The sequence below is a fragment of the Natator depressus genome, chromosome 2 (genome assembly GCF_965152275.1).
Source record: "Natator depressus isolate rNatDep1 chromosome 2, rNatDep2.hap1, whole genome shotgun sequence".
Lineage (NCBI taxonomy): Eukaryota > Metazoa > Chordata > Testudines > Cheloniidae > Natator > Natator depressus.
This window is the reverse complement of record NC_134235.1, coordinates 73373197-73394092: the sequence shown is the minus strand read 5'-3', so window position 1 is coordinate 73394092 and position 20896 is coordinate 73373197. Positions and strand designations below refer to the sequence as shown.

General features: G+C 38.3%; 1 protein-coding gene across 3 annotated transcripts in view; it reads right to left on the bottom strand.

Moving 5' to 3' along the window:
- NOL4 (nucleolar protein 4) overlaps positions 1–20896 on the bottom strand; it is a 246512-nt gene that overhangs the window by 39003 nt on the left and 186613 nt on the right. For 2 of the 3 annotated variants that reach the window (XM_074944422.1, XM_074944424.1), the window contains 3 exons: positions 19019–19198; positions 18140–18331; positions 2243–2356 (listed from right to left, as the gene is read on the bottom strand). In XM_074944422.1, coding sequence (XP_074800523.1) covers positions 2243–2356; positions 18140–18331; positions 19019–19198 — 486 coding nt within the window. The remainder of the gene's footprint in view (positions 1–2242; positions 2357–18139; positions 18332–19018; positions 19199–20896) is intronic. The other variant, XM_074944423.1, reaches the window with a different exon arrangement.

Genomic DNA, 20896 nt, shown 5'->3' with positions numbered 1-20896 from the left:
TATATTCTAAAAGAGCTGGCAGCAGGGATGTTCATTACACCTTGCTTGCCAGGACAGTTGGACTCCTTTGGACGATAAGTGGTGGTATCAGTACTGAGCTCCACTGGGTTTGCACAAGTGGAGCAGAGTTTTAATTCAAGGCTCCTAAGGCCTGGCGCATTGAAGGGAGCTGCTGAATGAGCATGCTTATCAGACACTCTTAGCTTCCTGCCAGGACTACTCAATTTCTGTGCTGTGCTAGGATCCTCCTGGCATGACTGATGACATAGTTGTTTTTCACCACTGCAAACTCATCCCCCTACAGGTTCCACTACTGGGATCTCTGCCAGAGCCTATGCTTGCGTAAACAGGCATAAGACTAAAGTAAATCTGCCCACGTATTTCAGAAACACATCGTGAAACTTTAGAATGGAAAATTATAGTTATGACGTTGATGTAATTACTTACAATTGTCTCCATAGTGCCCCAAGCCCCTATTGCCAAAAAGAGTGAGGAAGGTGCAAGGATCAAGAATCCAACATATCTTCTGTGCAGGCAGCTTTGTGACCTTAACATGAACTTTTTAATTAAAAAGATTAATTGGGAGTTTTCATTGCTTCAGATTATGCATTTTAGAAGTAAAAATTAAAAGAAGTTGCTTTTACATGCAACCGATGAAGTGAGCTGTAGCTCACGAAAGCTTATTCTCAAATAAATTGGTTAGTCTCTAAGGTGCCACAGGTACTCCTTTTCTTTTTGCGAATAGAGACTAACACGGCTGTCACTCTGAAAGAAGTTACTGTAAGTGCTACCAAAACCTGCAGGTGAAAGGAATTATCCAAATCCAGAAAATGCCTTAATAGTACTCAGTTAGGCTACCTCCTATAGTTTTGAAGTGTTTCTATTTAAGTCAATCTTTCACATTCTGGAGAGAATCCCAAGGGTTCTATTTTTCTTCACTGTCAATCTCTTTGTCACCCTGATTTGGCCTGACACCATCTTTGTGATCATGGAGGAATGGTCAGGACAACTCTCCCTTTGGAGACTATCAATGCAACCAAAGTAACTGCTGTTAATATAACATTTTCCCTCTTCTCTCTGAGCTAAGCACATTTGTTCTGTGGTTTTGTTGCTTCCCAGACAGCAAATGACAGAACATAAAAAACTTCAAAATCTATATGAGAACAGCCCCTAAACTAACCAGCACTTATTAGATGTTTTATATACCTGTAACTAGTAGACCTTAAGGTGTATCCATAACGTTAATTGAAATGTCACAAAAGACAAAATATCAGCAAAAAGGCATAGCAATATACATTTCCAGACTCTTAGCTATCAGCATTCAAAGGATAATCCTAAGCATCAACTGTTCCAAGAAAGGCTGTGAAGGAAGGCTACAGAAAGTAGATAAAGGCAAAACGTCCATCCCTTTGGAAAAGTGCATACAAAGAAAAAGTTTATCAACCATGAGTTTAAGTCAAGTTTCAATACAGTTGTGATGTTTTTGGGCTTTTACTTTACAATATCATCAGATAAAATAAAAAACATGTCTTTTCTGAAATAAAAAGGTCTGACATTCACCATGATCCTGGAGCAATTAAATAAGCAAAATTTAAGACTGGATATCACTTTGATTTTAAGTTGGAAAGGAAGCATGTTTCCAGCAAATAAAATGCAAACAGTTACAACTCTAACTTACAGTATACTAGATACTGAATAATGTAAGAATAAAATAAGATAAATATTGATATGAATTTTAAAAGACTGATTTACAAGACAACTGATAGTACAGCAGTTTGGGAAATATCTCAGTAACCTTTCTACTAAAAACAAATAGGTCTTTTCACCCTTCATTATATTTATAAATTCACACACAGAGGAAAATTATACATATATAAATAATATAAAGTATAATTATATAATTGTATATACATATATATTTTATGCCTGCACTGTACATTATGTATATTATTTGTATATATAATATACACACATACAGTACATAAAGTACACAACTATTACACACAGATGTATGATAATCTCTTTATCCATCCATTCACACTAGATATGCTCAACACATTTCTAAGCACCTACACAAGGCATTTTCATGTATTTATTTAAAACATAAAATCTATAGACATTTAATTATTTTTGCTAACAGTAAATATAAGAGATGTACCACCCCTCTGTGTGATACTCTATGTAAATTACTCTCACTCCATTAATTATAAATATGGATGTGGTAGACCCCAAACAACAGTACCTGCTGTCTATCCAACCGCATTCTTTTTGCAGCATTTCTGCTTTCACTCTCACAGGCTGAAGCCAGGATACTCTCTGCTACTGCTGAAGTAAGGTGTGAGGGAATAGGACGTGACTAAGAAAGAGAAAAAAAAACAAAAAAATGATTACTAGGATAATAACCAGACCAAACATAACCTGCTGTTTCCTTATCGGAGCACACAAAACTGTCACATAGGCTGGAGGATCCATTCATTGAAATGTAATTTATATCAACAAAAAGTGGAAATGGAAATTGTAAAGATGAAAAATGAAAACTAGTTAGAGGTTAAAGCTCCAGTTGATCCACACAGATCCATCAAAAGCACTTTCTTTTCCCACAGCTCTATTGTCCATTGTATTTAGTCTGGCTCATTAGGCTACATTTTGAACAAACAGCGGCATATTCTCTGTGTTCCAGCAGCACCCAGGCTGTCTGATTCTTGCTAAGAAAATGTTTCATCCTGTACAGCATATGACAGAGATGAGCAGTGTTTTTAAACTCGTTAAAAAAAAAAAAAAGAAAAAGAAAAAAGACAGGCTTGAAACATCACTCAAACGTAGCAGATTGTCAGAACATTTCAGAGCAGTCCATATGTAATGTCATGAACATTTACATTTCTTGCTGCAATATGACTGATGATATTAAAATGATTTTTTAAAAATCTATATGTATTTTGACATAGTAACATATGTCAGGCCTCTATCAATTTACGTAGCTTTCAAGGTTCCAGCTAAATTCTGAAACGCTCACATTACTAGTTTTACAACATTTACGTATTTTAGGTCTAAGCTGCATGTAAATCAAGTGAATCCTACAGTCTTATTAGCTCTACAGTTGGCTGTGAATGCAATAAAACGTTCTATAACAATTAAATAAGGACAATCACAGACTATTTGCATTCCTTTCTCTGTAATGATATGCAAAAATCATTTCACTGAAAGATGAAGCTCATAATGAATATCTCAACCTGTTTTCTTAATTAAGCTACACACAAAGATAGATCAGAAATTTCAAGAAAATAAGCCAAATGAGGATGATGCAATACACATTGTTATGGACACAAGCACATTTTAGTGGGCTAAAGTATATTGAACCAGATCCTCAGCTTGCATAAGTTCGTATAGCTCCCTTTCCTGCTGATTAAATGGCCCAACATTTATTCTCTATAGAATTTTAGTCAACAGAATAAATATGTACCTGCTAATGAAATACCACTGAGTATCAGAAACATACATTTTAAAGCATTTTCCAAACAAACTCAGAACAGGTTCTTTGAATTGGCACAGCTGACTTCATATTAAGAACAATATACCAAAATTATGAGCAACATGTTACCAAGACTTCATTTTTAACCAATAGAACACGTCATATTTCTCAGCTTTGGCTAACTGTATTTTAACATGTAGTATCAATTTAATATATGATATTGTACCTCCCGTAATGGGTGGAATATAGCCTAACTTGCAGAGGGATGGAATGAGTGAACATATAGGTCTTTTCCATCTCTAAATACTACAGACTTGATTCTCCCCATACTTACACCAGAGTAAATCAAGAGTAAAATCAGTGGTGTTCCTCTGGTATAAAACAAATGTAAATAAGAGACAAAGTAGGTGTTGTGATCCTATAATAGAATATACATTCTGCCATGTCAGTCCAAAAGTCAAATTCAAGAACTTGTTTTTCAACATAAACAATGAGTTCTCACGTATGTAAGAGGAAAATTGAGTTTAAGACGAGACTTGTGTGTCTGATATTAAATCCTGGTGTCATTAACAATCAAACAACGTTAATATTTCAACACAAGTAGATGTGTTCCTCTGAGTTCTAGAGCAGGGGTGGGCAAACTTTTTGGCCCGAGAGCCACTTTGGGGTGCGAAACTGTATGGAGGACCGGGTAGGGAAGGCTGTGCCCCCCAAACAGCCTGCCCTCATCCACCCCCCCCCACCACTCCTTGTCCCCTGACTGCCCCAGCCCCTAACCGCGCACCACCAGGACCCAACCCCCATCCACCCGCCCCTGCTCCCTATCCCTGTCCCCTGACTGCCCCGACCTCTATCCACACCCCTGCCCCCTGACAGGCCCTCCCGGGTCTCCCACACCTATCCAAGCCCCCCAACCCCTATGCACATCTCTACCCCCTGACAGGCCCCCTGGGACCCCACCCCCATCCAACCCCCCCCCTGCTCCCAGTCTCCGGACTGTCCCAACCCCTATCCACACCTCCGCCACCTGACAAGCCCCTCGGGACTCCTGCGCCTTTCCAACCACCCCGTTCCCCCCCGACCATTCCCCCCAACCTCCGCCCCATCCAACCACCCCCTGCTCTCTGTCCCCTGACTGCCCTCCCGGGACCTCCTACTCAACCTCCCACCACCACCACTGCCCCCTTACCATGCTGCTCAGAGTGGCAGGACCTCGCAGCCCCACTGCCCGCATGGCGGTGTAGCTGTGGGGGAGGGGCCGGGGGCTAGCCTCCCCAGCCAGGAGCTCAAGGGCGGGCAGGATGGTCCTGCAGGCTGGATGTGGCCCGCAGGCCATAGTTTGCCCACCTCTGTTCTAGAGCAAGGCAGTAGCCTTATTAGAAAGGGATGTTTTCGCTGATGTAGAGCTATTGCACTAATTTAGTCTTCTAGAGTTGCTAGATTATTCAGAGTGCATCATTGCTTAACTTGGCCATGCTACTTTCATGCTGTGTCCCCTTATGTATTAGGTGGCAGTCTCACTATTAATACCATTGTTTTATGAACTCCTCAAGGTACACTGACTATGGAGTCTGCCAGATGATATGGAAACAGTCACACCGTGGCAAACCTGATTTCCAGAGTACCAGAAGCAAGAGCATATATCTAGCAAATTCCTACAGGTCAAATCTTTAGTTAGAGCACAAACAAAACATACCTCTATGTGGAGACCTATGGGCAGATAAATGGGCCAGAAAATTACATGTCCAACCAGATATTAAAATGACTCCAAATCCTTCCAGATTACGTTCCCATAAAGGAAACATAGGTTCACCAAAACATCTGTAAAACAATGTTTTGGCCACCAGTAATATCAAGCAGTCAAGTGATCTTCACAGACCCAGAAAGTGGCAATAATTTCTATCACCTAAAATACAGAACCTAATATTTAGCATCTGGAGAGTCAGAGGAGACTTTTTAATCAGAAAACAGGGTGGGTCCTGGGGGAGTAGAAAGGGAACATCTACTTCTTGCAAGATGTGCTATAAATCCCCTGTCTTTTATCCTGGTTGCTATGGATGACTCTTGGTACACTAGTGTAAAGGATAAACTGGGGGAAATTTATCAGGAAAATTCAGCGTAAGCCTGAATCATCTGAGAAACAAAAATATTATAAAAATAACACCATTCAGGAGGCTGTTCACGAGGTTAATTTAGGTTCAGATTCTGCTGATTTTACTCAGGTTGAGTAGTATCTTACTTTGGGATTGATTAAATGGCAGCATCAAACCCTTTGTTACCGATAGAACATATTTAGCATTGCTGTTTCATATATAATAACTCTTTCCGACTCACAGCCAGGGCTTGGTTCTCTTTACACTCAACACTGGTGTAAATCAGGAAAAATTCCATGGGAGTTACACAAGTGTAAAATGAAGGAGAATCGGGCCTCCAATCTTTTCTACACCAACATAGAGGACTCAAAGACCTATTTTGATTCTTGTGGTATCAAGACAGACAAATTGATTCAAAAATGACAAAGAAAATATAAGCTTTAGAACATGGAAGAGAGGCAAGTGAAAATCTCTGTATCCTCCTTTATTTATGTTTCAGTAATTTTACAATGAAGAGAGAACATTGATGGATAAAACTTGAAGAGGATCTTAAGAGCAGTTTGGTAGATAGACCCTTGAAAACTAGCATATACCTCTGTCCATCCCATGACATTTGTATTGGAAATCCCCATTTGTTCACTTGGAAAATGAAAATAGGCACTCATATAACTGAAACAATAGTAGTATTTTGCATGTGTATATACAATACAACCTTAGAGTTACGAACACTTTGGGAATGGAGGTTGTTTGTAACTCTGAAATGTCCGTAACTCTGAACAAAATGTTCTGGCTGTTCTTTCAAAAGTTTACAACTGAACATTGACTTAAGCTGCTTTGAAACTTTACTATGCCAAAGAAAAATGCTACTTTTAACCATCTTAATTTAAATGAAACAAGCACAGAAACAGTTTCCTGACCTTGTCAAATCTTTTTTTTTAAATGTTTCCCTTTATATTTTTAGTAGTTTATGTTTAACACACTACTGTACTGTACAGTATTTGGGTTTTGGGTTATTTTTTTTGTCCCTGCTGCCTGATTGCCTACTGCCGGTTCCAAATGAGGTGTGTGGTTGACTGGTCAGTTTGTAACTCTAGTGTTTGTAACTCTGAGGTTCTACTGTAGTGCCTTCCAGCTATACACCATTGAGGGCAACAGCCAACTTGTGCTGAGCATGTAACACAACAGAGGAAGTAAGGAAATTTTGGCCCAGGGCAAAAGGACTACCTCTCTGTCCTTACACAAAAGATCACAGGTTTGGGTCTTTGCCATCTACATAGAATGGATCTTGGGTTTTAAGGTCTTCTTCAAATGACTCACATACACTAAGCTTAATAAAACTCCATTTACCAATCTCAGAGAGATGAATAGCCAAGTCCACCCCTGCAGCATTTGAACCTGTGGCTCCAGGGAATTCACACCTGATGCTTATACCACTAAGGAATATTAAACAGAGCAAGTCAACAGGAATAATTTAATCTTTGTTTCTTCAATTGCAGAAAAGTCCCCAAATGTATCTTGCAGAAGGATTGAGAGTAGGGATGATACCTAGAAAAGTGTTGTTGATAGAACACTTGTGACCCACTTCTGTTTTTGGGGTAGCAGAAAAATGCTCCATATCCCTAATTAAATTGCCAATATGTTGCTTCATTTTCAGGCCACATTCTGCGCTAGTCGGAGGTAGCTTCAATACTGCTTCTGTCTAGACAATTATCTGTATTTAAAGAAATGACGATTTCACTATGTGAACACAAAACCATTGTACTGTATTAACCACAACTTTACGTAAGGTTTAAGGGGATGGCTATTTTGTCCAAATCAGAAGCAGAGGTTGGCACTAGCATGAAGATACTCGCTCACTATCCCTTCATAGTCATGCACCCCTAGCATGCCTTTTGTAGAAATCTTACAAAATACTGGAAGCTATATTTGCAGATTTAATTGTACAAAATTAAATTAGCTGATGGCATTGCTCTGTAACATGGAAAGTCAAAGAACTATGGGCCTGATTTAAAACAATTTGAAGTCAAAGGAATATCTGCCTTTACTGTAATGGAATTTGGATCAGGCATTCAAAGATGGTAAATCAATAATCAATAGTATATTGAACTAATTAGGCATATTTACCAGTGAAAAAGCACTGCAAGGTGGTTGATTCTTTTACTGAATTGAAATTTGAATAGCTTGGTCGTGAATCACAAAAAAATTGGCTTACCTGTGTATCTGATCTGCTTGCTTAATATAACAGAGATTGTCATATTTCATATTAGGGATATAATATAAATCTATTGTGCAAGTCACTCAAATATGAGATAGCCATAGTCTCAGTTTAAAGTGATGTACATAAACAGTATCTTCATGGAAAACATAAATATCCTTTGTGCCACATAAACACAAACCTCATATTTCTATATAAACTAAAAATAAGCTGTCATGTGTTAGGTTTAGGTATAGTTATTGGTGAAAGTCTGACAAAATTTAGATAATGATTTCCTGGAAGACATTTGTTTAAGCTGAAAAGGTCCAGATATCCCTTGTGGAGAAGTTTGCAATGGTACTGCACATATTCTAAATAGAGAGCTGTAGTCCATACGATTACTATTTTGGCACATTTCATGAGGCTAATATTAACTTAGAGCACAAATAAATGCCTACGTTTTCATACAGAAATTTGGTCTAAGTGCTCTAAGATTTATGTTTCACAAAGGTCTGAGTCAATTCATAAAAAAGCAGAGAGCTAACAATAAAGAATGGATGAGGCATGTGTGAACTCCCCTACTCCCCGCTGAAAAACTGAACTTTAGATCAGGATATTTGTACAGAAATACTCCCCAATATTTTAGGCCAATTAATGTTGAAAACTAGACTCTCCAAATACTAGGTGGCGTTACTTGTAAACACAGACCTGCACACACTACTTTCTCTTTTGCTTACAGACACCAGTACAAATGTATGGATGGGAATGAACCTTAAACGTTACCTTAATACAAAAAGCATATGGGCTCAAATTTTCAAAGGTATGTAGGCTCCTCAAGATGCAAACAGGTACTTACTCAGATTCTCAAAAGGGCCTAATTGTCTAACTTCCACTGATTTCCCACTAGGTGCCTGTCTGCATCTTTAGGCATGTAAATACCTTTGTCCCGTAGTGCACCAATTGTACACCAGCTCTTGTAATACACAGCTTAAGAATGGTTTAATACTAACACACATGTTATTAGTCACAACTTTTTCACCGTAGTATATAAGATCCTCCACATATTTATATTAATATTTAGCACTTATATAACACTTTTCCTATGAAAATCTTTAACTGATTTACAAGAGAAAATAATAATCATCTTCAAATTACAGATTTTTAACAATTTTAATCGTAAACTACAGAACTGGGCTATATTTACATTTTGTCTCATCTCACACTTTTTTTCAGCCTACACAATACTCTGATGTCAATTAAATAGAAAAATCTCAACCGTAAGAGTACTACATAACTTATACTCACCGACATCTTGTTAAAGAATTAAGATTCCAAAGGATTCTTGAGAAATGTATTGGGTTTTTTTCTGAAGCACTCACACACACTAGGAAGCATGCAATTCAAACCTAACACAATAGGCTTGTTTGAGCTTTATACTGTTTATAGATTGAAGTACAGTACTGCACTCTATTGGATGTACTGGTATAATTTTTATTTAGCACTAGCTCTTCATAAAATATGAAGAATTTGATTGTCATTTTAATGCTTGCAGCACTGTAGTTTTCCTTGAACTTTCACATATTTTACTTATTCTTTCAGTCTACATAGATGCATTGATAAATATCCAATTCCAACATCTATTAGTGAACTAAAAGAAACAACTAGAAGCAACTGGAAAAAGTAAAAACCCAGGGGACTTTTGTGCATGCACTGTGGAGGTCAGGTTATTTTTCAGTTTTCAGAAGTATGTTTAATTGAATTATCATATATTGCCATTTGATTATGACAGTGTCTAAATTACAATGCCATATTCCCGTCTGCACATAATATTTTCAATATGTACTGGGAAAAGGCTCACTATATGCTCTTTGCTCCTCAGAACCCAGGTTGGTACCAATGTGCAGGAGTATGTGCTGTAGATCCTAGGAGTAGCTCAGACTTGCAGTACTTCCAGAACAAAAAGGAAGCAAAGTCCACTTAACATTTCAAAATGGTCTACATTGCCCCTTATGTCCCTTAAGCACTCCCTGCTCCAAGTCAGAGACGTCAAGCTATAGTAACAACCACTTGGGATGTGTGTACAGAAAAGCATGAAGGGATAGAGGCAACCAAGTGACACATGCCAGACAATCACAAATCTCCCTTTGTTTGTTGGGGTTGCCAGCCCTCCAGGATTGTCCTGGAGTCTCCAGGAATTAAAGGTTAGAGAACTTTGGTGGATAGTGGGAATGCAGTGAACATAATATTACTGGACTTCAACCAGGCTTTTGACACAGTCCCACATGACATTCTGATAAGTAAAATGGAGAAATGTGGGCTTAGCGGAACTACCAATTAAGTGGATACATAATTGGTTAAACTGCAAACAAAGAGTAACTATTAATGTATTTTCCACTGAATGCATCCGATGAAGTGAGCTGTAGCTCACAAAATCTTATGCTCAAATAAATTTGTTAGTCTCTAAGGTGCTCCTTTTCTTTTTGCGAATACAGACTAACACGGCTGCTACTCTGAAACCTATTAATGGAATGGTGTTGGATTGGAGGGAGAACTCAAGTGCAGTTCCACAGGGATCTCTTCTGGGTCTGATGTTGTTTAACATCTTTATTAATGACCCGAATGTAGGATCAGGGAGCATGCTGATCAAATTTGCAGATGGCACAAAGCTGGCGGGGGAGAAGGGGAGGGTTGCCAATACTTAGGAGGATAGGGCTACGATTCAGAGGGATCTTGGAGAACTGGGTTACAGACAACAAAATGAAATTCAACAAATACAAATATAAGGTGCTACACTTAGGGAAGAAAAAACAATGGCACAAATACAGAATGGGGATTAGCTGGCTTGGCAGCAGCACTGCTGAGAAGGATCTGGGAGTTATGGTGAATCACAACTGCCACATGAGTCAGCAATGAGATGCTGTTGCAAAAAAAGCAAGTGCAATTTTAGGTTGCATTAACAGAGGCAAGTCACAGGAGGTGATAGTACCGCTCTGCTTGGTGTTGGTTAGGCGTCAGCTGGAGTGCTGTGTCCAATTTTGATCACCAATGTAAAGAAAGAATGTGGAGAAACCGGAAAGAATCCAGAAGTGAGTGACAAAGATGATCAAAGGGATGTAATGCAAGTCATATGAGCAAAGGCTGAAGGAACTGGGTATGTTTAGTTGGAAAAGAGGGTATTAAGGGTTGGGGGTGGACATGATAGCAGTCTTCTCTTACGTGAAAGGCTGCCATAAAGAAGATGGAGACAATTGTTCTCTTGCCACAGAGGGCAAGACAAGAGGCAATGGGTTCAAACTACAGCACAGCAGATTTAGATTAAATCTCAGGAAAAAAATTCTTAACTGTCAGAACAATAGGACAACGGAACAGACTGCCTAGGGAGGTTGTGGAAGATCCTTCCCTGGAAATTTTCAAAAGGAGGCTGGATTGCCATCTATCTTAGATGGTTTAGATACAACAAATCCTGTATCTTGGCAGGGGGTTATTAGAGTAGAAGGGACCGCAAGGGTTATCTAACCCTAGGATTCCATGATTAATATTTAATTAAAGATTATGTCATGTGATGGAACCTCCAGGAATATGTCCACCCAAAACTGGCAACCCTATCGGTTGTGGATACACAAAGGGCCAAATCCTGCTCCAATTACTCATGAGTAGTCTCAGTGAGGTCAACAGGACTACTTGCATGAGCAAGGTGAGCAGGATTTGGTCCTACATGTTAAATGGTACTTCACAGTGGAAATGACAGAGGGGTTTAGGGATTGTTGGATGTCAGAGACTACTGACACATACAATTATATACCTATGAGTATGTCTATACTACGAGCTAGGGGTGTGATTCCCAGCTCACGTACACATACTTGTGCTAGCTCTTATACAGAGTACAAAGAAAAGGGGTTCAGGCAGTTTGCACTTGACATGGCTAGCTTGCACCACCGCTCACCGCTGCCCACACCACCATAGCTACACTACTATTGTTAGCATGCTAGCTCAATGAGAGCTAGGGCACGTATGTGCACATGAGCTGGGAGTCCCAACCTTGCTCATAGCATAGACATAGCCTAAGTGTTTGTACCACTCAAGCTGTAGTCTTCTCCTGTCACTCACTTCACCATATAAATGAGGCGTTAATGACATACACAATTTGGGTGGCCAAGGACTGGCTAGTCTGCTGGTGCACCGCTTTGGATCAGTGTTTTGGGCTTCCATGTTACCCCCATATGATTGTATGGAAAGCAGATATATGAACAATATTGGTGGTTGGGAAACGGGGGTGCGGGGAGAGGAGACAGAGGGGTTTGGTAAAGAGCCATCAGCTAGACAAGAACAGATAATTAGTGCAGAGAGTACAACATGCAGGGGATCAACATGTTGGGATCCCCCAACTTGACTAGCCCCTCACATGGCTGGGATTCACACCTCCCTCATGGCCTGATCCAACTCATTGATTTAAATGGATTGGGTTTTCAGGCAGTAAACAGCTGTGCATCAATACTTCAAAGAGTCAGGAAACATGGAGTTTGCCTGACTTTTATTTCCTCTTTGTCTTAAGCAAATGTACTCAACCTGGAGCCCTATGTTATACTACACACCTATGTCCTAACAGAACAATACAGATAATAGAATACTACTTTAGCAAAGTGCCTGACATAAAACCAGATCCACAATCTAGAAAGAACTAGAAATATGTACATTTATTGTCATTTTGAGCTTTACTGTATAGCTCATCAAAACTTTTAAGTCCAACCTTTTTCTGATGAAAAATTACCTTTTTCAAAATGAAAACCCTGTTGCAAAAAGCTTTGTTTGTTTGTTTGAGTTTTTTTGTTTTTGTTTTAAATTCTAGACCTTCATTGAAATTGCCATTTTCAACATTTTGATTTTTGGGTTTTTCCCCATCTGCCTTTTCGTAAATGAATAGACTAGAATAAATGATATCTAGGTATTGGGGTTTCTTCACTTTTAAAAATTTTTTCCATGTGTGATTCTAACTTCTCAAAACTTCTTCAACTTTTGCAAGGTTACTGAGGAAAAATGAAACTAAATGAAACCCACATCTGAAGAAGTGGGGTTTTTTTACCCGCGAAAGCATATGCCCAAATAAATCTGTTAGTCTTCAAGGTGCCACCGGACTCCTCATTGTTTTTGTGGATACAGACTAACACGGCTACCCCTCTGATACTTGAAACTAGTTCTGTTTCTCAGTGGCTTTTGAAAAGTTGGAGAAGTTTTGAAAGGTTAAAGGAGCAAAAGGAAAATAAGAAAATTAAAAAACAAGTCTGATCATTATATCATCATCATCATCAGTTTTATTGCACTATGGGGGGAAAAGGAGAATTTGAAAATTCAAGAAATCAATTAAAAAAATTGCAAAAAGTTTGTTTCAAATTCTGGAAAAAATTCAAAACGTCAAATTTTTTCACAAAACTGTTTTTCCTTTTTTCAATAAGCTGTATTTATCGGGATTTTTTGAACTACTCAGTGTCACCCTTTTACTACCTTAATCCCATCATTCACCAAGACAAGAATTGTGTGCTTTGAAAAGGCAAATGGTATAGCATTAGAGAAAGGGATGGAGTATGTAACGGATCAAGGCATCTAAAACCATTCACAGAAGATCTGTATGCAACTGTATTTGTGGTAATTTTCTAAATGTTTCCCATCTTATTTATCAGGATTAGCTATACATGTTTGCACCCACAGGCCTTAATCTGGCGGAAAAACCTATGACCTCTACAGCCGTGAAAGCCTTGGCAGGTTGTGAATCCCAGAAACTGCAAGGGTAGCTGATCTATTCAGCATTAAGTTCAATAAATTGGTGAAAGCTTTGCCCCATCCCTCCAAAACCCAAACTTTGAAGTGACTAAATCATTTTGGGTCCCACCTTGAGACGTTAAAAGGCCTGGATTTTAGAAAGTCCCTTGAAAATCAGGCCCCTTTAAAGTGTCTGAAGTTGGGCACCCAAAAATTGAAATCACTAGCTACTTTTGAAAATCTTGGATCACGTGTACATCTCCACAATTGCAAATCCTGATTTGTCACCCTCTTCAATCCCCTTTCCAACCTCGTCCATGTCTATGCCTACTCAGCAGTCAAGTGCAGCTAAAATGGGAGTGGTGAAATATGGAACGATAAAAAAGATGGAAGCTCTCCATTTTTTGTTTTTGTGCTGGGATGGGGTGTGCAGGGGTGGTCGTTGTTAAGGTCCTAACTGGGAGAATGTGTTCAGGCATTCTGTCTCTCCTTTCTTCCTCATCCGTGCTGTCAAATCCATTCTGGAGCTCACATAGGGAAAGCCATTTATGATTAGCCTGTACTTGCCAGTTTGTAATAAATAAATAATAATGTGCCCTTTGATATTATTAATTTGGCTTCAGTCAGGATCAGGGCCTCATTGTGCTGGGAGCTGTTTTTTCCTGTGTTTTTTTCGACAATCTCTGCCTCAAAGAGCTTGCAACCTTGATCTTGCACAGTAATGGATGTGGGTGGAAACGTCCACCCAAACATTGCAGAATGAGAGTCTAAGTTAAGACTGGACATAGCAAATGAGAGTAACAATAGGTGAAAAGGGGAGGAAGGAAAAGGGTAACAGTAACAAGACCACATAGTTACTTAGGCTAGTATGTGCATAACTTGTTTTCAGATCATCTATAGGTTTGTTTCTTTTCCAGAATATAAATATGTAAACAGACATAAGGAAGCACTAGTGGTCTTCTATGTAGCCTTTCCCAGGTGCCAGTTTCCCACAGACACATAAGCAGAGCTGAGTCTTGAGAAAGGATCGAAGGAGAAGAGTGTAGTAGTCATTGGATCAGTTCAGAGAGGCCCCACTTATAGAGCACTTTCCATCAGAGGATCTCAAGCAACCTTAGATATATTAAAGAACTAAGCCTTTTCATCACCCCCATGAAGTCGGTATGTATTATTAGCTCCATTTTACAGGTGTGAAAACCAAGAGAAAGCAATTAAATGACTTGCTTAACATCATAGAGTACTTCGGTGGTAGAGCCAGGACTATAACCCAGATCTCCCTATTTTCAGTCCCAGTAAACAACTTTCTTCTTCATTAAATGGTAAGATTAAGAAAACACATTATCTAGTTTCAATCTTTCAATGGATTATTATAAACCATAGAGAGTGGGAGGAGAAATATGATTTTACAATTGACAAGAAATACTTTGAAAATGTCCTTTTAATGGATATGTTTATGTCAGAACAAAAATGATGGTGCACATTTAAGAGCTAAATAATCAAAGGGTGAAAAGATTCCGGACACGGAAAACTCTTTTCACTGAATATTTTTAATAGGAAACTAGGCAAACAGACTTGGGGTCCATGCAATGGTCAGCTGTCACAAGTATAAATAGGGTAACTTTAAGCAATCTTTTAAAAACAGGATATTAATACTGAGAAGCACATTAGCGAGCAACATGACACTCATGAAACCAAACCTTTTCTAGTGCCTCAGAGCTACAACTGGCCTGTTATGCAGTAAGAGGTGTTGTTTGGATTACAGATGGCAAATAAGTGACAGAAGCAAGCCTGAGGCATGCTTTATACTCTTTATCACACTGAGTCTTTCACTAATTAAACTTAGTGTTTACATTTTCTCTTAAACACCATAGCACCAAGCCGTAGATAGCTGTGCTATTCCACAAGTATTTCTGAATTGACATATGACACATCCATTATCAGATTATTCTGTTTCCTCTTGAAACTACGTGCTCAAAATGTATTTAATACAACTTATCTTTCATTTTGTTCAGGGCAAAAATGATACATGTAGGGTAAAAAGGCATCTCCTGTGGAGATCATTATCTGACATCCTATTTAATATAACGACAGTAGTGCTATAGCTCCTGAGGATATCATTATCCTGTTTTGCTGTATTTCAGCATAACACCTGATTCAAATCAACACCAACATGTCTTTTTCATGATAGTCCTGCACAAATGTCGTTATCCAGACAAAATGATTCTTTTCCCCGGTGAAATGGAGGGTAATTTTAAAATAATCAGCTAGCCAAGTGTCTCGGTCGAATGTAGTATTTTTCAGAACTGCTTTCTGATATGAGTTACAGACAGAGAAGCTAATTTAAAAATTAGAATGTTTTTATAACATCTTCTTGATAGGTTCTATCTTTCACAATGATCTGAAATCAAGCCATGAAGGCCACATGGCACTAGTGCCCCAAGGACCACACCTATTGTCCACAGGATTCAATGAGAGATTTTCCACTGAGTTCTGCTAAAAGCTTTTGGTTTACACTTCAGTTTGAGAGAGTTAAGGAAGGGGAAGCGTTGGCATATTTCCCTTCTGACCCACCAGGGCTGTCACTGATGGCACAGACAGCAATGCCCTGCCCACCCTGTTGAAACACATCAAAGCAAGTTCTTTTTAAAAATAGGTTGAAACTACCAAAAGATCTGATTAAACTTAACAGTTCCAAAGTAGGGAGATTTTTGTGCCATAAAAGTTGCCTACTTTATAATAATTCTCATGATATTTTTTAAAAGAACAGGAATATAAACCTGAAAAGAAGTACTCACATGAGTAATCATTATTATAATCATGACTAGTCCACTGAAGTCAAATCAACCTAATTGTTATAGACCAGATTCTAAACCCCTTACTCACATTGGTGAGCAGTTACTCACGCAAGTAGCTCCAGTGACTTAAACAGGACTCTACTTAGTCATGTGAGTTACTGCTCACTAGTGTGAGTAAGGGGTTCACAATCTTGCCAGATAGCAAAACAATAAGACCATTTATTAACATAGTTGGCTGTATAATATGTATTTTGGGTGCTAGTGTAATGAAGTAATATTTGACACAGTGATATCTCAATCTCACACTCCTGAATTATCTTCAGCCAAAGAGAATGGATGTGAAAAGATGCTAGTTACTGTATAATAAGAAAATATATAATTTTTTTTGTCCATCTCCTGCTCTGGATGGCTACAACCTGACACTCTGTCTGTCAATCTTTAGCATTTATATCTATACAGATGTCCTTTATTCTCTCTCTTTCTATATAAGTTTCCATTGGCTGAAAGCAGCATTAACCCAGTGTCTCAGACAACAAAGCTGTATTGCATATTAGAATCATGAAAGTTTACAAAAGATTAAAGGTTCTGACTCTACATTTTATATCCCATACTATACTATACTGGTCTTGCCCCACAATCAGATGTGGTACTTTGTTTTTAAGCTTGTCAACTAATGTTTTAAAACCATCATATGAACTTCACAAGTACTATATTCAGGCTGCTTTGAAAAGAGAGAGAGAGAGAAAGAAAATTAAAGCTGAACCCAGTTTTTTAATATGTAGATGGGTTTTCAAATGATTTATTCTTTAAAAATGATACATTTTATTAATAAATGATGTTTGTAATGATGAAGTGATTTTATCTTATCTAAAGGAGAGAGAGAGAAATAAATCAAATGTAGCAGGCTACAATTTCATTTGCTAGTGTCTCTTCTGGTTTGTGAAAATATCAAAGTTCTCTTATGATTCTGAAGTTGACTAACTGATAAGCTGTGAGGAGGGCTATTCCTTACCATTTTTGTGCAACACAAGAGGCCAAGGATGTGTAGGGTCTAGAAATACTGCCAGTTATATCCTAACATAGAATTCATAGCCTGTGAATAAATAATGAGGTATAAACCCTGGGAAATAAGTGACAGAACTGTAAAATTTGCCAGGGATGTTTTAATAATATTGAATGCCCTCTGTACACCTGAATATCAACTCAAAGAAGATAAGTGAAAGCAGGGTCTACTTTCACTGACTGCTAAATAAATCTAAAAGTACAAACAAATCACCTAAAACTTAAAGCTACTGTCAATGCACTTGTCATAAAAACTTGTGTTTTACTAAAGATTTTTTTAAAAGTCTTTCATCTTTCCAGTCTCTAAGTTTTCATTATCTGTCCTTCACTGACCATTACTATGGATACTGTAGTGCTCTGAAGGATCCTATTTTCTGATTTCATGGATCTCCCAGAAAAACAGTTAGTAGAATTCCAAAGAAATTCTACATCAGTGCAAGACTTCACTAACTTAATAGCCTCTTTAATGGTGTTGGAAAGGAAAAAATATATAAATGAGATACTCTTTCCATTGGTTTCTCTCCTCACATCTTGCTTGAGTCCTCACTTTCTATGGATTCACACAGACCTGTGAACTATATCCTCCCAAGATGTTTTAAAATCAGTGAACAAAGGGAATAAATTCAGGAAAGATGAAAAAGGGAGGGGGGAAAGAAACCTCTGACCTGACATTACCAAATAAAAAGACACTAAGATGAAAACAGAATAGTGCCATGGATTTACATATGGGGTTTTGATGGAAACTAGGGCTGGGTTTTAAATCAAAACTCACCATCTCAAAACCACTTCTTTTCATCCGCCTGCAGGACTTGAGGTAAGTACGTATGCGTTTTCTGGCACGCTCTTGATACTCAGGGAATTGTCGCCTGCATGAGTCAATGATAGCCTGGATCTTTTCTTTGGGCTGCTTAGAGATTGGGACCATTCGGTCCAAGTTTTCATCTACAAACAGCCTGACAAACATCTGTTGGTAAGAGGGAGACAGAGGAAAAGGGTTTGGAGGGCTGCTCTCTTTCTCTTCCTAGTCTTGATTACTGACAGGAAGATATTTTTTCTGTGCGCTGAAGAAGCTATGTAATGGGAAGCCAGAAATGTTAAGCAAACAACTCTTTAAAGGACTTTTTTTTAGGGCTGATAAAAAAGACAAGAAAAGAATAGTCTATAGTGTATAGAAATTGTGAGATAAACCACAATGGACTGTGAAAATAGGCAGCACTTAACTTTTGTTATTAACAATAAGTTATGATTGCTCCCTGGTTTTATTGAACTGCATATTTACTCTTCTCCTAGTTTGAACAATGGCTTGTGTTATCATGCATAATTACATACAGTGGGAAAGCAAGTGAAAATAGCTGACCACTGGAATGCTCCTCCTATAAACTAGCTGCAGTCCCCCCCTCTATCCACTGGATGAACATGCACATATACACAAAACACATCTTAGTTCTCCTCACTGATAAAGATGGCACTTTGCCTTACAGTTCTAAATAAAACACAGTAAAACTGGTGTCTGTTGGTGAGAGTTTAATGTGCTTTAAAAGGATCCTTTTGTAAATTAATGTGCCTCTAATATTGCCACACTTACCCATAAATAATAGTATGAAAAGAAACTAGTAAAGTTAAGCAAGGCAGTTAATGCTGCGGGACTTACATTAAAAGCCTTCAGTCGCTCAGCTTCTACCCCATCAGATTCATTAACCTTCTCAGCATCTTCATGTTCATCGTGGTCATCCTCATCCTCATCTCCTCGGTTCAGAGACAGATCTTCAGCACCTCTGCCTATGCTCTCGTTCTTACCAGAGTCGTAGCTGGAATAGCTATGCGCAGGCGACTAACAAAGAAAAGATATTTTTTAATGTACCAGATTAACAGGTTTACTGGGCTCCTCATCAAATAAATTTGTTTTTAAATTAGCATATCAGAAGGTATTTAAAGAATTCCATTATTTTTTTCTTTTATATACACAAATTATTTTCTCCAGCCCCAACACAAACCCTTATGATCACTTTAACAGAGACCTTTTCCCTATCATCTTGTTTACTTCAGTACATTAAAGCAACAGTCTGAGGAAAAGTCAAGTAAATCACTCTATAAATGACTCCCCTGTGATAATTAAATTCTGGATGAGATGGTTTCACAAAGACTTGTTTTGTACTCAAGTTTCTTCCTGATTACATTAGCAAAGTTTCTTCCACATTACATTAAATTGCTGCAGTTTTATACAAAAGTCCGTAGAATGAAAATGACAAATTTTAAGGCATGGCAGAATAAAGGGAGAAGTGGTGATAATCATTCATTGGTAGGAATCATTATCTAGAACAGTAGTAAGTTATTCATAAATATAGAAATAATAATGCCTTAGTAGATCACTTTCCAAAATTCAAGCAGAATTTAAATAGTCAAGCTTTTATAGTTCTCACAGAAGCATTAATAATGGTAACACATACACACCTGTTTTCTCCTTGGGCCTTTCTTTACAAAAAATATTCAGAATTTTCCTCTGAGCAGAATTAGTGAGTTTTTGGATAAATAACAGATGACTATTTCATTAAAAAATTATCCACTCACGGTGTCAAAAACACAACAGCTATCAAGAGAGACAAATACTTTAAGCTTCCCCTACCAGTATCAGATTTTGGTTGTCTTGTTATTCTTTGTGTATACTTCACACTAAGTCACAACATGCAAAACAGTAGTAAAAAAACTCCATCAGAACACCAACGTACAGGGCTAAATTTTTCTCTCAGCTAGACCAGTGTAGACCTGGAGTAACTCCACTGAAGTTATTATTACTCTAGATGCACAACCATACAACTCATCCAAAGCATGTTGAAGTCAATTAACTCTAGAGGGCTTACCATCAAGCCCTATATGATGAATCTCAGTCTATCTATATCATAAGTTTTTATATAGCTCCTATCAAAGTGGTAGTCAAAGTGTTGCACAAAATTCAGGAGCACAAAGCCCAAAACAAAATGGGCCAAAATTGTCAAGCATGGGTGCCTAAAGTTATGAGCTTTGATTTATTTAGGGCCCTGTGTAAATGCCTCAACTGAGACATGTTGAGAAACCACAGACAGAAATCCATAAAGAACACCTGGCACCTTGCAGGCAGGGGCAAATGAACTGTGAGAGTAACAGCAACACTGCCCAGCTGGGCTGGGAGGCTGGAGGAGGAAAAGTCAGACAGAAAAATAAATATAAATATGCCCAGTCTTAGTGCATCATTTTTGTCTTTTCTCTTTTCTTTCCATTTCTTTATTCTCCCTTTACTCTCCCTTTCATCTTCTTATTTCACTCCTTTCTCTTCCTTTCTATTTCCCCACTTTAAATTATTTAACTACTATTTCTATCTCCCTCATTTCCCTGGACTCCCCTACCTATTTCTTTCACACATGGATTCTCAGCCTCCACCCCCACACTTACTTCCTTTTATTCCTCCCACTCTGTGATTTAGAGCCCCACAATAAAATCCTTTTAGGCACATAACATCCCATTTCTGGAACCTTCATGATTCTCTCTCACTGTT